The following is a 17,349-nucleotide window of genomic DNA, read 5'->3' on the forward strand; positions in this document are numbered from 1 at the left end:
CCACTGCCTCACAGTGCAGTCATCTTGGGCCTAGCTGTGCTCATGAGCTATCAGGACAAGGACTGGCTCCTGAAGAGCTACTGATGCTCTCCAACACTAGCCGACAGAAACCGGAGGCATCTGAGGTGACAGGTTCCTTCAGAAGAGCGCAGAGCCCAGCGTCCACCCCCGCCCTGCCCTGTCCTCCTGCCACAGGACCTGGCCAACACTCAGCCCAGCCCAGATGGCCCCAAGCTGACTCAGGGGTGTCTGACATCTCTGTTCTCTGGTCTTTTCCCATATAACCTGTTCTTCTCCACTGCCCACTTTTCTCTTCTCAGTTGGTCCTGAACTGTCATCTTTTCTTATTTCAGTACACCTATAGTAGGCCATGAGGTAACTGGAAAATCAAATTCAGTGTAATGTCTCTGTAACACAAAGCAAAAGCAACGCAATTGAGAGAAAAAGAGTACTTAAGGGATCTTCTGTAGCTACAGCACAGAAGTAGAAAAGATGTAGACATATGCAAAGAGATATGAAAAATATTTACAAGTTGAGACAAGGATGTTCTAACATTCTGTGTAAATTCCTTTGGCATCTGAGTAACACTACTACTTAACATTAATTTTTCAAAAGGCAGATCTGTATCTGAGAACATCTTCAGAAGAAGCTTGCTTATTCTTTATTCAATAAATTGAATAATTTATTCAGTTACCTAACTCACCCAGAAAAAAAGAACTTATAAGACCTATGCACTTGTAACCCCACCCCCCCCAGTAAATCCTCACTCTATTAGGAAACACTTTTCGTGAGGTAATGTCAGAGTGCACAAGACAACAGTAATTCATGATTTACACACACAGTGTTCACATTTGGAGCTCAAAATACTTCTCAAAACTGGCCAGTTACTTGTCAATTTTACTTCCGCCACAAGATTTTGCCCAGGACTTTCTAAACTGTGCTGGCATATTCTCATCAAAAACCTAGTCTCCCCTGTCATTGCAGACTGTTGTCATCAGTGATGTTCCCGTCACTTCTCAGTACTGCTGTAGAATTTTTACTCTTTTCTGCTGCAGCTGCAACTTTTGACCCCCTTTTCTCTGACATCAGCTCTCAAGCTATTTCTCTTTGCCCCTTTTCTTACCAGAGAAAAGAAATAAGTTACTTTCTCTGGTGCCAACAACATAAGGTGAGAGGCAAAGTGCAGTGAAATTCAGAAACGTCAGCTCTTGGCTTACAGTTCCCTTACCAGAGAGCCACCTCACCGAGTTGTCCCCAGCGACACTTCCTGGCCCGAGGCACCGTCACATCACGTTTCTCAGTGCCAGATGGGGACATGTCAGACCCACTGTGCCGTGCAGTCAAACATACACATCTATCGCTGTGCACACCGTTTGCTCCTTTCTCAAAACATGGCATGTAGATTGTAATCTATTTTCACTGGGCAATAGTTTTTAACATACATATGTATGTATATAGACATGCAGATACATGCAGGCTCTCTGAAAATGGTAGCTTAAGAATACAATACCCATGGCCAAAGCCGCACACAACCACCAGATTGATTGTACCAGCCCTGGAAAAAACACTAATTAAGAGCTACTGCTGCACTTCATTTAAAAGGCTTCCTAGATTAATGTACATGGTCACCAATAGGACAACTTCAGTAAATACAAGGTTGTTCAAATTACTTGATCTAGTTTTTAAAAAGACAGCCACTTCCATATGACACCTTTAAAAGTCTTTCTGGCTAGAGTTACTGTCAGTAAAGGAGATCCTCATATTCTAATCCCTACACAAATCCCCATTTGGCAGCAGCAGTGTCAAAATGATCTAAAGAGTTGTTTAAGTTTTCAAATAAACATTTCCTTGCCCTCATCCTTCCTTTTATATTTCTTTATGGTTAAATACACGTATGTGAATGTGCCAACTTTTAAACACAGACCGGATGGAAAGGGACCTGGTTTTGAGTGAAGTCTCTGTCATCCACTGTGGACAGAAGAGTAACCATTTTTTTCACAATAAGAGGTCATTTTGTTTGTTTGTCAACAGTTGAAAACATTGTAAACAAAATGTTTTATCAATTACAAAGAAAACATTCCCTCCCTCCCGTTTGTCTGTTTCTTTTCAAAAATAGTGTCATAGTCCAGATACTCATGTGACCTCAACTTCTCCAAATATCGAATGGTAGAAACACCACCTTCCCATTTCTCTTCATAGTAAACATGACAGTTGGTTCTGTTATAGCTGCTGCAAAAAGTTAATGCATTTCCAAAGAGCTCACATCGGAACCCCAACCTGAAAAGACACATTTAGCAGTCAGAGCCACCACCCTCCTCGAAACAGAGAAGTCCAGCTTCCAAAAGCATCCCATACTGCAGCCCTCGCCCCAGGGCAGCCGGGTCCGAGGGACACAGCTGTCACGGGCTGACCTGGTGCTGGCAGGACCTGTCCCAGCGCAATGAGAGCACCACCACAAACCCAACACAACTGGCTCAGAGAGCAGGCACTTGTTTGCTCAGATGACTAGCTGTATGTTACACCAATTTTTGAGGTTAGCGCACCTTTGTTTGCTGAGGAACTAGTAATTTCTAATGTTTTGTTGGCAAGGTAGTATTACAAAACAACAAGCATCAACAGGAACAATCTCTTCAGTCTTATTTATAAGACAGCATAGAAAAAGCAGGAGGAGGAAGTAGATGTCACATTGTTTCTAGATCACCTAAAAAATATTCAACAGGTTTCTGTGTTCAAATAGCAGTGTTCACCAAACTAATTACGTATACTTTATCATATAGCAGTTGTAAAGACTTTAAACATGATCAAATTCCACGTCTTAATAACAGCCATCATTTGGGGACAAAAAAAGATTACACTGTTTCACTGAAAACCAGCAGTGTGTACAGTGATAAGCTGAGCACAATGAGACCCGTCAGCCTCCTAGTCACGGTAATCTTACTGCATGGATGAAAAAGGTCAGCAGAGATGGATCAGACTAGAATGATTTGTATAATAATACTCAATTCTTATATAATGTTTCTCAGCAGTACTTTTAAAGCACAAAGGAGGTCAGCATCATTATTCCCATTTTACCAGTGGAAAACCTAGCACATGGGAAAGAAACCTGCTCACAGCTCTCAGAGAGAGGCTTTGACTGCAATATATACAAAACCGCCACAAACTGAGCATGCTCTTCACTGATGCAAATTCCAAATAAAAATCTGTCAGTGGACATATATATGTTTCTCTTATTTCTCTTAGAACAAAAGCACTTTTCTTCTACATGAATTATTTTTCCATCCCTCAGTCACCACTGTTGTTACTTCTCATGGAGAAAAAACAGCGATGCTCTTCTTTCATATTTAGAAAAAAATGAACACTACATAACTATTATTCTTTCTGGCATTTGCAAAATAGTTGTACTTGCACACAGAGAGAAGAATTCAATTTAAATGATGTTCAGCTTCAGGCAGTCACAAAACAAAGTTATTCATGTTTATGTACTTGTGTGCTTAGCTCACATGCACACAGTAACTAACCACTTCACAAGACTAACTTTAAATTGTTATGTGGTACCCTAAATAGCTTAACTTCACACAAACAGCATGGACTCCTATACAAATATGAAGCTAAAGAAGTTTTAGTGATTTTTTTTTTTTAATTGTATAACCAAATCTGCTAGGTCTGCAGCTTAGTTGCAAAGATAATCAGAAACAATGTAAATTGGAGAATCTACAGAATCTGTCACAGCTGGTTTGAAGGAAACCATAGCTGATGGGAAGCACAGACGAACCAGCTGGGGTCATACAAAATGTGTATATCCATAAAACAAGTCTTTGAATTGTTAGACAAAACACCAGGGAAGTGTTGGTAATTTGGATTTCATATTCAGAGCTCTGAAAGAAAGTCACACATTTTTAAAGTGTACCAACAAATGGCCATTTTAAATAATACAGCCTACACCTGATGGTAACCGATGGTAAAAAACCCAGTTCAGAGTTGTGAAGCATCGGAAGTCCACTAGGATATTTTGCGATAACATGTGATGTTTCCTCTGGCTCTTCTATTATGCTAAAATATGAATTGATCTCCAAGAGCAGGACACAATATTATAAAAGCACATAGAAAAACTGAATTATTAACATGCTATTCATATACATATATTTTCTTGCTACGTTTCTTCATTTGTTTATTGCACAAACTTAGTAGGCTATAAACCTAACTTTTAAAATTCCATAAGGTATGTAAAAGCAGATACATATCTAGAAATATATGAAATCAGAGATCTGTAGAAAAGAAAAAGCAAAACTGAGCAGATGATATTTCAGTGTACTTCAGGCTTATACTGACCAGTACATTTTCAGTCTTCTACTGTTCATTTTGAGACAAATATATAGGAGTTAACAGCTGTAAGAATCTCAAAGTACCAAGTGTGGGCCTATCAATAACCTATTGATTCTGTTGTCTTGGTCATTTTAGCAGATCTCTTCAAGCACAAAATGAACTCCCAAGCAATCATCCCCCTAAGGCCCTGGTCAGATATTCAGTACGCTGACACTAAAACTGGTTTGTGCAGACCTCATGACCAGTGCTCATTCCCATTCACAAGCTATGCAGTGAACCTGCCTTCTTCTCCTTCGGCGAGGGGGATCAGGGGCCATTTTTTGACTCAGTCTGTTCCAGGGTCCAGTGAAGGCACACGGCAGTCCTGTGTATTGAGAAGCTTCTAAACCATCAGTCCTACCAGGACTTAGTAAAAATTATGTACTGCACATAAAAATACATGGTGAAAGAAAGTTCACTGTGAAGTTGTATTAAAAGCTAAGATTCCCACCCAAAGCAATTTGGATCTGCTTAAGGAATCCTCCCTCATGGAGCCTGGTGCAAGACTGGTGGTCCAGGGCTGGACTCCCTTTTCCCTCCACAGCAATGAGCAGAGAATACCATGTAAATTCACAGAATTTAAGAATATAGAAATAAAAAAATAATAACTAAGGACAGTGCAATTCACCAAAACTGTTGTGTTAGTCCACATTATACATTTTAAGATGAGAATCAAGTATGTCACTCATAGCCAACCAGTTCAAAACTATTGCTTCTTTCTTCCACACCCTGTTTAATAACTGTCAGCTCACTGTTCACAGACAGAAGTGGATCAGCACCCAGTGTCTTCACTCAGATACAGAGACACTGAGTCAGCCAGTAGAATTTGTTTAGGAGGCAAACAGAGTGGTTAACTTGTGAAATAAACTCATTTTTTACACACTAGTATTCCCCATGAAAAATAACAAAATATGGTTTCAGAAATCTTTATAATTTTTTTTTTTTTTAACAGGCATTTACAAATTTACAGTTAAATTTTCAGTCATTATCGATTGAAAATTAAGCTTACGGTCCAGGTGACTTCTCTGTGTATTTAATTGATCTGATTTACTTTTGGGAATACCGCTTACTTGCAGGTCATGTATGTCAAGTACTTTTAAAATAAGGTAAAGCGTGCCAAAACAAGACCTTGGAAACAGTTCAATTAAAAATGCAACCTATCAAATACAGGTTAATCCTTGCTAGATTTTTTTCCATTTATATCAGATGTATTATTCCTTATTCCTACCAGCAGCTATGATTTTTGAAAGAAACAACCTTGTTACAGGAGATGTCTTGTTTTTTTTGAGAAACTAATTCTCATTGGGAGTTTCTGCCTCAAAGTCTGTTAAGAATTTTTTTTTCGAAAAAAACAAGCCTTCCTGATCATTTGTACTGATTTTGCTGTTGTTTTTGTCGTAATTGTAATAATTCTGATCAAACCCCAACTTTTTAAGTTTATGAAAACATTAAATCACACCTAAAAACCACCTCCCAACCTAAAGAAACTATTCTTGGTATAATACGTACTTAATAAGCAAAGTTACAAGAATCTGTACACAGAACAGCTGGGAGGAACCTCTGGATGTCATCTTGTCCAACCTGCCTGCTCAAGCAGGGTCAGCCAAAGCAGGCTGGCAGAACAATGCCCAGATGGCTTTTGAATATCTGCAAGGATGGAGACTCCACAATCTCCATGGGCAACCTGTATCAGTGGTCAGTCACTCACAGTAAAAAAACCTGTTTCTTGATGTTCAGACAAAACCTCCCGTATTTCAGTCTCTGCCCTTTGCCTCTGGGCACCACTGAAAAACCCATGGCTCCATCCTCTATACACCTTCCCTTCAGGTATTTATATACATTGGTAAGTTCGTCCCTGAGCCTTCTCTTCTTCAGACAACACTCCTGGCTCTCTCAGCCTTTCCTGTGAGAGATGTTTCAGTCCCTTCATGATCTCAACAGCCCTTGGCTGCACTCTCTCCATAAAGTCTATGTCTCTTAGGACACAGCACCCCAGGGCCTCACCAGGGCTGAGTGGTGGGGCTTGTCCTCCTGTCAGACACTCCTCCCATGCAGCCCAGGGCACCATTAGTGCCCATCGCTGGCTCATGTCAGTTCGCTTCCTACCAGCACCCCCAGGTCCCTTTCTGCAGAGCCAGTCACCGCAGCCTGCACTGGTGCAGTGATGCATTTCTCCAGCCTGCAGAGGTTCCCCCGGATGGCAGCACAACCCTCTGCCATACCAGGCACAGCCTGCACATTTCAGCTGCCGGTTTGCCATAACGCTGTGCAGACTGCCTGCTGCCCAGCCAGCCCACTCCGCTCCCAGGCACTAATACAGGCTTGGCCAGGCTGTGGGGGGGCGCCCGCAGGGCAGCACATGCGGGCAGTCCCAAACCTGCCCAAACGAAGCCTCTTTTTGCACATCTGTGCAGTTGTAAATATTGTCATTCACGCTGACATTCCTAAATTCCGACGGACAACTTTAATTCAGCCAGTCCCACACTGCAGTACGACCAAGGCAGCGGCACCTGGAAACATAGTGAGTTGAAATTTGCTCAAGCTACAGAGTCTTGAGGCAAGAAACGTCAGTAGCCCATGGGAGCAAAGCCAAGGCACAAACCCCACAGCAGCAACACCGCTTGGTGCCAGGGACAGGGTGCTTTACCAGAGCAGGAGCGGTATGGCTGCAGGTCCCGTTCTGCCCTCCCTTGGTGGGTGGCCAGCAGGGTGGGCAGCAATGGCTCCTCTGCCCCAGCCCACCACACCTCAGCTTGTTCTGCACAACTGCACACATCAAGTAGAAATCTTTTAAATCTGCAGTTGTTCTCAAATTTGGAGTTCTTTACATATGTCATTTTGTTCAAAAGAATCTTCAGGACACGCTGTCCCTTTACCTGGCATTGCAAAAGGTAACAAATTAACTCATTTCAGGTGTGTTGGAGTGCTCACCTGATGGCACTACAACTCACTGAATTTACAGCTGAGAAGCAGCTGCGGCTTTGACTACTAAAATGATTTTGCAAGTAATATCTGATTGCAAACCTTTATTATATTACACAGCCTCATACCTAGGCATCTCCAACATTCAGCAGATCAGGTAGCTTTGAGACTGCTCCTTAACCTAGAAAGGAGCGCTCACAGCCACAGACATCCATGTGGATGCACAGGTGAGGTGGCTTTATGGGACAAGTGACCAAGTGGCAATACAGATGTGCCCTCTACTTGGAATCAGCAGGAAAATATTTGATTTTCCATTTCTGTTATATATATGAACGAGATTACAAAACTACAAGTGCTTAATTTATTGACTGGGATTCTCTCCCAGGTGAAATTTTAAATTCTTCTGATTACAGGTGCAACTTTTCAACATGAATGCTACAGTATGTCTGATTTAATTCACTCACAGCTTGAAACAATCACCCCAAAACTACACCTGAACTGTCACTATCTAACTCATTCACAAACCTAATTATACCCATTTGAGAACTAACTTGAACTATTATACTTAATGTTAACAGAATGGGGCAACTCCACAAAGGCATCTTGCCACTTAAACCAGGATTTTGCCTAAATAATGGAGTGCCTTAGCTGTTGTCAAGTAACTTTATTAGGCACCAAAGTTCTGCGTACACCCAGGAGTGTGTCAGTCTTATTAACAAGGGACATACCAGGAGTTTCTCCAAACACGGACCCCTGATAAAACTTCAGAAGAACACTTGCCTAACAGATACATACAGGTCTGTCCCCAAGGCTAAGAACAGCAAAAATCATCTCTGTTCTCCAAAACATGAGAGGAAGCCCCCCTCTTGCATCCAGTAACCCAAGAGTATTCATTTACTAAAGAATGAGAACCAGGGCCAGTTTTTATCTGTCCGGGAGAATGAAAATGCAGGTCTCCTACAGGAATAATTTTAATCACCAGTCTGTACTTTCAGATAAGGAAAGGAAGCATAGTTGGCCCAGCTTGCCACAGTTGAACAATTTCAACTGTAACAATAAGAATATACCATGTCAAAGACTGAGAATGTGAATGAAAATGACTTTCAGAAAGGAGATATCCCGACTGTGCTGTGTGGACTACTTAACATATTGTACCCGATGACCATCCTCATAGCAAGTGGTCCCTGGCATTAGATGAGTAGCCTGGCCATTAGTCAAGAGCCATCCATATGTGGCATTCCCTTCCAGATCCTGTGAGTATTCATTTCAAGCAGAAGAAACAAGCTCCAAATGGAGATGCTTTAGCCAAAAAGGCCTGCTACCTATGAGTTAAAGGCAATAAATGTAGGAAAGGAAATTGTCTGGTGAATGGGAATTGTTCACCAAACAAAGTAAACAACATTCCAAGTTAATGCTCTGCTGAGCACTGTGATATTTCTTCTAGGTGCACCTAGAAAGAAGAATCTAGTTCCCTTCAGAATTAGGTAGCAAGTCTTTTTATGAGGAACACAAATTGGCATGTATGTGCTTTTGATTCGGCAATCATCACATTTAAAAGATGAAATTCCTTAGTAAATCTGTATTGTGTTTAGATATACTGGGTACTACAAATGCTTCTTTTTTCCAGAAATCATCGGTACAAGGAATAAAAAAAAAATACTGGAAGTATTCTAAAAAGCCTGAATCAAAAAAAGCTACAGCAAGAAACTCACAGCATTCAATAACAAGGACAGGAAACAAACAAGCAATAAGAATACTGAACCCACAAATAAACCAAACAACCTGTCAACCTATTTAGGAATGGTAATTCAGATTTAAAAATCTGCAGAAGTGACGCAGCAGTATTTAAAGACTTACAGATTAGATAGCAATACCTAAGTGGTCTGTGAGCATTAATGTCTCTAGCAAAATAAACTTGGAAAATATCCAAAGGTAATAGTGCATAGACACTACATGTCGTAGCAGGAAAGATAAATGGAGTCTGACCAAAAACACACTCCAACAGCAGCAACAGAGTAACTGCTCCAGATGGTTCAGGGGGGAAACTTGGTGAGAAAAGAGATTTTGAAAGTTAAGCCTGTGAATGAAAAAAAAGCAGAGAAAGTAATTTTAGAGTACAAGGGTCAAATGAGGGTCAAATGATTAACCATTTTGATTACGCATTTTTAGTGTGAAAAAGCCAGAAAATTTCCCCTACATTAACTATATCCAGCGATGCTAATTTTACAGAATGAGACTGCAGGTATATGAGTACAGAAAGAGCAACAGCTGATTTGTTAGGTGTTTCAAGGCATTCTCCTGCAGTTTGAAACATCATCCTCAAAGATCCAGGCTGCACTCTGCTGTTATTAGGCAAACCAGCAGAGCAGTGGGTTTACCTAGAACAGTCCAGCATTTTTCAAAATTAAACCCAGTAAAACCACAATTACGCAACAAATTTCATAGTATAATAAAATATTGGAGTTCATTTAAAAAAGGAATGTGAAAAAGAAAAGTGAAATGTCTTAATGTATGCTTCTTTTCTATGTATACAAATAGAATTCTCTTACCTTTCGTTGGACTCTGGTTCTGATCTATAAATCCTCTCAAGTCTCCATTTGTAGAAGTCACACCAACCTGAACAAAACATTTTTGAAGTCTTAAAATATGATAAAACTTTCTATGTTTTTTAGCATGCAACTAACAGTATTATGAAAGTAATCTGTTCTGCAATTCTGAAACATTATAATCCTATGGATAGTAGAGTCTAACAAGAGCATGAGATTCAAAGCAAAGGATCCAAGAAAACCTCTAATTTTAACTAAGTTCTTACCTAAAAAAAGCCCTCAATATTCTGATAGTGTTCTATATATGACCCAAGCAGGACATTCTGGATATTACAGTGTAAGCCACTGGCCCCTCCAAGTCAAACAGAGCAGCTGCCACCAATAACACAACAGAAATCTGCCTAATGTTCAGTATTCTCAGTACTAAGCTGCATGGCCTACAGGTCTGAGGAGATGTGACTACTGATGCATTTTAAATACATTCCCTAGTCTTGAGAGATAACCTGATTTACCCCGATGGTAAATCACCAGAGACATGGAGAACTTAAATCATATACAGAATGGTGCATCTCCGATTTTGGCATGTACACAAAGCACAGGAAGGTGGAGTTTGTATAGAAAAACGCAAGACCACTGTTCCTGGATGAGGGAGGGAAGAGATGGCAAATCCCTCAGATCCCAGCTGAGCAGGGACAGGCCCAGCAACAGCCAGCAATGAGAAGGTATTCTGCGGTTTCAGAGCGTTATGCTTGCACCGCCTTGGTAACCTCTGTTCAACAACACGTTTTCTTTTGCTTCCAAGACGAAAGATGTGATAAGCACTGAGGGACTGAGCTCTTCAGTAGGCAATTAAACCAAATAATACAAAATCTCTTTTTAAAATATAAAATTTGAATACTTCTGTAAATAATTGGGACAAAGGCTTCAGATATCCAAGTTAAGAAAAACCAATAATTCAATCAAGAATCAAGTATTTGCCTTATTTTACAGATGTATGTAGTAATAAGGGAACATATGCTCGGGCTGCTTGTAGAATTTTAGTCATATCACATTAGGGAATCATTTGATAGCAGGCAAATTAAATGGTAGTAACAAAACACTAAAGCTATTCAAGAACAACAAAAATCCCTATTAGAAGCATCCAATCACCTGGTTCCACTAGAAAGCTTGTATTCAGCAAGAAATCTTTGAAGGAGAAAATCTGTGCACAGTATTGTAACAGACTCTTTTGAAAATACTTTTATTAAGATTTTTTTCACCATCAGGAGCAACATAATTGTTGCTGTACTACCCTGATCATAAAAAACTGCCTAAATGAGCTAAGTTATGTGCTTCTGTAAACAAGTCCCTAAGAATGCTCAATTTAGTTCATCAATTTATGTCAAATGTTGTCTGTATCAGACTTGCTCTTTCCTGCCACACCCAAGTGCTTTGGTTGTTGTAGACAGAAGTTGCTTCTGAAAGAGAGCAAGTCTCTCATATCTTCCTCTCTGTTTTCCATTTTCCCCCGCAGATGGCAGCGGTGCAGAGGCAATGTAGCAGGGCTGGGGAGGACGTGAATGGGAACGCCTCGATTTGAGCAGAGGAAAAAGGAGGAAGACATGAAAACACACGCAGAACTGTCTCTTATCACGTTTTGGTAGCAGGTCCATATGGAAAACAGCAGCATTCTACTATTGTTCCCCCCAGGTGCCTGGGCAGCAAGGAAAGTTTATGTGGTAAGAAGTCACTGTGATTCCTTACACCTAAAATATATTCTTGAGCAGATCTTTAAAACAGAGGTTGGAAAGGTTAGTAAATTTCATAGCATATAGTGTTGAAAGGGCATTACAACTGCAAAGTCAAGAGGAAGAGCCAGCACTCTTGGATCATACTACTGCTGCCTTTGCACAATAGGTAACAGTATCATCTTCTTCCTAGGACCCTTGCCTCTGCAAGAAATAGAAGAACACAAATAGAAGATAATTTCCATTCAGAGAAGGAACAGAGGAGCCACAGCAATAAATATCAAGTGTTAGATGTAAGGGTCTTAACTCATTACAAGAGAAAGGATAAGAATTATGATTCCCATGAACATCTTCAAAGACAGTACTGCAATTTGTTCACAACTGAACCTTCAGCTCCTTCATTTCCCTATTGATTCATATTGGTGCTTTTTTATTTTGGGGTATTTCTTTAGTCATGTTGGTTCCTAAACCTGCTCAGGTTTAATTAGACTGCAGGATGCCCTATCAGAGGCAGCCAACAGGTAAACTGCCCAGGGCCCAAAGTCACTCACTGACCACAAAGCTCAATCAGAACTGTAGTCTCTACAAATTGTGTACCTCAGGAAGCACAGCTAATTAGGAAGAAAATTAAGGTCAGGATGTTAGACATTTCATAAGCTTTCTCAGAACTCAGAATAGGGGAGTCAAATATAGATCCTCTAGACACCACACTACAGGCTTGTTAATGCAGGAGATGAACAAACAGGAAGGCGCTCAGTCTTCTAGAAACCAAGAAATGTACCAACATTAGTAAAGAAATGTGCTGCCTTTCTGTTCTTTCTTGACTCAAACTCAGTAGGATTTTACTCTGGTGTGAAGGTGAGATGCTTCAACAAAATGAGAAGCTACTTGATAAGTCTCAAGCGATGTTAGAGGAATCACAGAATATCTTCAGTTTGAAGGGATCCACAAGGATCAGGAAGGAAACAGCATAAAGCATTGCCCCAGTTATCAACCTGACCTACAGCTGAGTAAACTCCACATCCTTGAAGAGTTTCTAATCAGTTCAAATTTACCAAAATACTGCAGAAGAGGATGGGATATGCATTTGTGGTATACAAAAATCGGACAAGATTTTTGAATATGAAGGTCCTTGTGTTTGATTTCTTGTATGGACAAATAGAAGAAATCAAACACAAAGACTTCCAAATTCTGAAAGACAGAGGTGACTGATAGCATGCCAATATAAAAAGTAATACATGTTGTAGAATTATACTTACATTTTTTGCCGTCATGTCAGACAATGTTGCTTCAAATTCCGTAAAACCATAAGATATCACTTTTCATCTTCACAGAATCTTTAAAATGAACATCCTGTAAGAAAGTTAATAAAAGATTGTAGTTAAAATATATTTTCAGTTACCTCTCTATCTGAAACCCTGCATTTCCAGAGGACAGATTTTTTTTTTCTACTTTTTGATAAAATCAATCACCACAAGAGTCAGGTTCTGTGCAGATACTAGAAATGTATATTCTTGGAATAGGCAGAGATGTAATTTTATATAACCTTTACATACGGCCAAACTTTCTAAGATCTAGTTGAAGATGTCCCTGCTCATTGCAGGGGGGTTAGACAAGATGATCTTTGAAGGTCTCTTCCAAGCCAATCTATTATATGATTCTATAAACTTACATAGAGGCCTACCCATATTAAAGTGCTAGCAAAGCGTGTCATGCCATTACTAAAGTCTTATAATTAAAACCATGCAATTATTTGCATCTAATGCAGATTAACTCTAAAATCTCAAAGTGAATTAATTCTCTACATCATGTCTTTAGCCTCCAACAACAGAGAAAGCTGCTAATTCCATCTCTGCAGACATCCAAAGATCTTGATAAGAAGTAGGAAATGCAGTGATGCAATGATTTTTCCTGGATTAATGTTTGCTGTGTATAAACTATGAAATGTACCCAGGAAAAAAACTGCAGCTCAAACTCATATTTTTAATATTTACAGGCTTTTTATTATTGCCATGTAATTAGAATTATTATATTAGAATTCCAGGAAAACAAACACCTTGGTATATACTGAAAAATATAAAGTGACTTCTTTTTAAAATCAAAGCTTCCAGAAGACCGAAAACAGAAGAAAACAACTTACAAATCAATGCTGGCAACACAAAAAATTTAAAGACAGAAATAGCTTGACAAAGCATTTAAGTAGTTCAAAAGTACTTTACAAGTACTACTTGCTGTTAATAAATGGACTAGAGAAGACATCTAAATTGCACTTGGATATATAAGAGAGGGAGAGCTGCTCACACTTTCAAGTGTGGAATCAATTCAGCAAAATCTTTCGGAAGACGTGTGAATTAGTTAACAAATATGAGTCACAAACATTTACAGCAGAACTCACCAACTACAAAAGTAGGGTGCAATTAATGCCTTTTCCACTGTATTTTAACCTACACAAAGTTTGAGAATGGCCAGTGTCTTCACCTCCCTTCTAGAAAAGAGCCAAAAATTGTTTCAGTAGTGTGTGTAGCTAATGGGGAACTCTACCATCACTACAGTAGTGCACAATCCAGAAGAATTTTCAATTCTAGGATGTTTCAATAGATTTCTTGCTTATTGAGATATATTAATTACACTCTTATTAGAGTTAGTGGAAAAACATTTTATTCAACTTAGAGGTGTTCTTCATTTCCTGTTGAATGAGCTGTATTTATCTTCCTTTGTGCCTCAATTTATTGCATTCATAATTAAGCAGCTACTCCAGCATGTGGAGGACACTACACAATTCTGCTTGCTAAGACTTTCTCCCATAAAAACTTGTAAGTTTTAGTTTCAAAACATCCAAGAAAATAAGAAGCATTTTTCTCTTCCTTCAGAGAAGATACTACAAAGAGATATCTATTTACACGCTGGGGGAAAGGGGCTACTGGATCTGTGTAGCAATCCTGAAACCTGAAGAAGAGCCACAGAAAAGTCATAAAGCTACAGTGGTCATTACTCAGAGCAAATACCGAAACTAGCATTGGGTCTGAAAATTATGATCTATGTGGCTTTTCTTTTTCCAGCTTCCTCCTCCTTCCACACAACTGTCCAAATACATCCTCTGGAGCTCTAGACAAAATTCACGGTGCAGTTCGACCTCCCTCTCTTGCTTTAAGAGGTTTTACAAGTATTTTACTCAAATACCAACATAGTTAAGAACACATTTGCTAAGCAGTTTTAACCCGTTTACAAATAAGCAAACTAGTTTCATCTTTGACCAAGTGCTTTGCTGTCAAGTTTAGTGATCCAGAAGCCATTGTCCATAAACTATCACAGTCCTTTGCTACAATGCTCTTCAGCCAGTCCGAACAGTTGGTATTCTTCCAGCTTTATGAACACATTTTGTCAAGCTCGAGAAGCCAGACTTTGTGACCCCACCATCTGCCATGACCTCTTGTCAGGTTCAGACAAAAGAACCTACACAGATGGCCTCAAAATAGAGATTCTCTTCATTCCTAATTGCTGTTTGACAGCTTGCACCACACAGATAGAGAAACATAAACCTCAACCTTTTTGTTCTTCAGCTGGTTTCTGCTGAAATGAAGCTGCATAAAGACAGGTTTAGAGCCCGAAGCACAAGATGCAAAGATTGCTTTATCGGAACTAAGGTTGTCTCTTCATAACCTAAGCCTTGGTTTATAATGCACTCCCACAATTTTGCCTTTTAGTCAAATACTGTACAGTACAGTGAGCCAACTGAACCATCTGACTTTGTAAACTTTGAGCTGTAGTTTCTTCTCGAACATATGTTGTTAATCACTTATGCCAATGACATTAAAAAGCCAGTTTAGGCATTACATTTACAAAAGCCCAGATAATCAAGCTCTAGGTACAACAAAACAGTACAGGAGTGTTTATCCTTACCTGTTCTCATTACAGGTTAAAAGACAGATATATTCTGATCTTTCAGTGATACTGAAACTGAATCCCAGCACAAGAAACAATGCAAAACAGAAAACAGTTATCTGCAGAAAAAGATCATATTCCTTCATAGGTTTATTTTCTATGGTCCAAAGTATTATTTTTAAAGTATCCCTTTAAGATACATATATTAGCTGAAACCTAATAGTAAAAAAGAATAAAGCCCTGTACCATAACAGTCTATTTTCTGTCCCTGAAAATTAAGCTTTACCAAACCTATCCTCGTTTTCTTTAGCTTTCTCGAATTCTTATCGTACTTCACATATCAAACCTTCATGCAGACCAGCACCACACAAAGATTCTCCCACTTCCACTTCCACTTCACAACAGAAAATGTCATTAAGGCAGGTATTACATCGGTATTAAACAGCTACAAATTAAGACCACTATTGGACATTCACCTAAACTGTTATGATGAAAAGTCTTCAAGGAATATAGAAAAAAATGTAGACATAATTTAGTATACTAAAATGATTTTTATCATCACCAAGGAATGTTTTTTCATTTACTTGATCAGGAGTTGTGCAAAGTGAAAATTATTCCAAGTAAGTGGGTCAGATAAGAGGAAATGAAGTGTCATCGATTTCAAGAAAAAGAAACCCGTGTAACACCAGCCTTTCCACCAGAAACTAGCTTATATTCTTCAGACACCTCTCCATAAAACTAACTTTGCAGCTACGGGACTACAAGGCTGATTTCAGAAGACAGCAGTGACAAAAAGATTCCTTATTAATCAGTACAAGCTCAGTTTTAAGCCACTAATTTACGTACAGCATCTACATGGATTAGACCACCTGTTACACATATGTTGCTTCACTGTGTCTCAGTTTTCAGACCAGTAAAATTTCAAAATTACAAAGTACTTATCAGAAATCAACCTGCTCCCAAGAAGTGTTTCCCCATCTTGTTCCTAAAAAACATTTCAATATCCAACTCCTTTTTGAAGCAATTGAGATTAAAAGGACCAATTTTAGTGAAAATATCTGTATGTACTAGTCAGATCAATTTATTGGTACCCCAAGAAACAGAAATACAACTTTGTTATCAAATATCTGAAATATAAATTACAGATTTTGCACCTCTATAAGAAGATTCCATTGATTGGTCAACTTTTTTTCCTGAGCCCTCTCCAGGTGACTTACTCCCAGTTTTATCAGTTATTTATGTATACAAGAAATAAACTTTGCCTACAAACTGCATAAGACAGAAATACCCATGCCCATATAACATCCAGCTTGTCACTTACTGAAGAACTCCAAAAGCCAACCAATGAGTCTGACACACAGAGTGGCAAATAAGTCACCATCTTCAGCTACCAAACAGTAATTTTTATTTTTTAAAATAATATTAGAAAGTAGCTCTTAGGAAACATTTGAAAGGAACTCTCACCATGATGTGCATGATGAGGTCTTGCAGGTACTACAATTTTTTTTCCAGTTTTTACTGTGAACAACTGTATGCCCTCATGAAAGCCCTAGTAGATAATAGACAAGGTGATTAGAGAAACCAAAGAAGAAAATCTAAGTGACTTGACTGCTAAATGATAGTGGGAGTTTCAAACAAAATTTTACAAGCTTCATCATTTACTGTTTTTTACATGACTTAAAAGACTGCAACTTATGAATCCAAAGTACAGTTTTCACGGCTACATGACACAAAACCAAAATGAGCATGACTGCTTTAAATCAAGATGAAAATGGAAGATATAACCACTTGAACCTAATTGGAAAGGCTGTGGGGTTGGTGGAACCAGCTGACACACAAGAAATCAGAAGGAACAAAACCAAATAAGTATCTGCAATTAACCAGGTTCTCCTAGGTTGCTGTGATTGTGC

General features: G+C 39.1%; 1 protein-coding gene across 1 annotated transcript in view; it reads right to left on the bottom strand.

Moving 5' to 3' along the window:
• Window positions 1-17,349, bottom strand: part of TFDP2 (transcription factor Dp-2) — a 49,416-nt gene that overhangs the window by 25,030 nt on the left and 7,037 nt on the right. Inside the window, exons 2-3 of the mRNA XM_080349450.1 lie at window positions 12,817-12,910; window positions 9,834-9,900 (exon numbers count right to left, since the gene is read on the bottom strand). Coding sequence (XP_080205576.1) covers window positions 9,834-9,900; window positions 12,817-12,831 — 82 coding nt within the window. The 5' untranslated portion in view covers window positions 12,832-12,910. The remainder of the gene's footprint in view (window positions 1-9,833; window positions 9,901-12,816; window positions 12,911-17,349) is intronic.

The sequence above is a fragment of the Nesoenas mayeri genome, assembly GCF_963082525.1.
Source record: "Nesoenas mayeri genome assembly, chromosome: 9".
Classification (NCBI taxonomy): Eukaryota; Metazoa; Chordata; class Aves; order Columbiformes; family Columbidae; genus Nesoenas; species Nesoenas mayeri.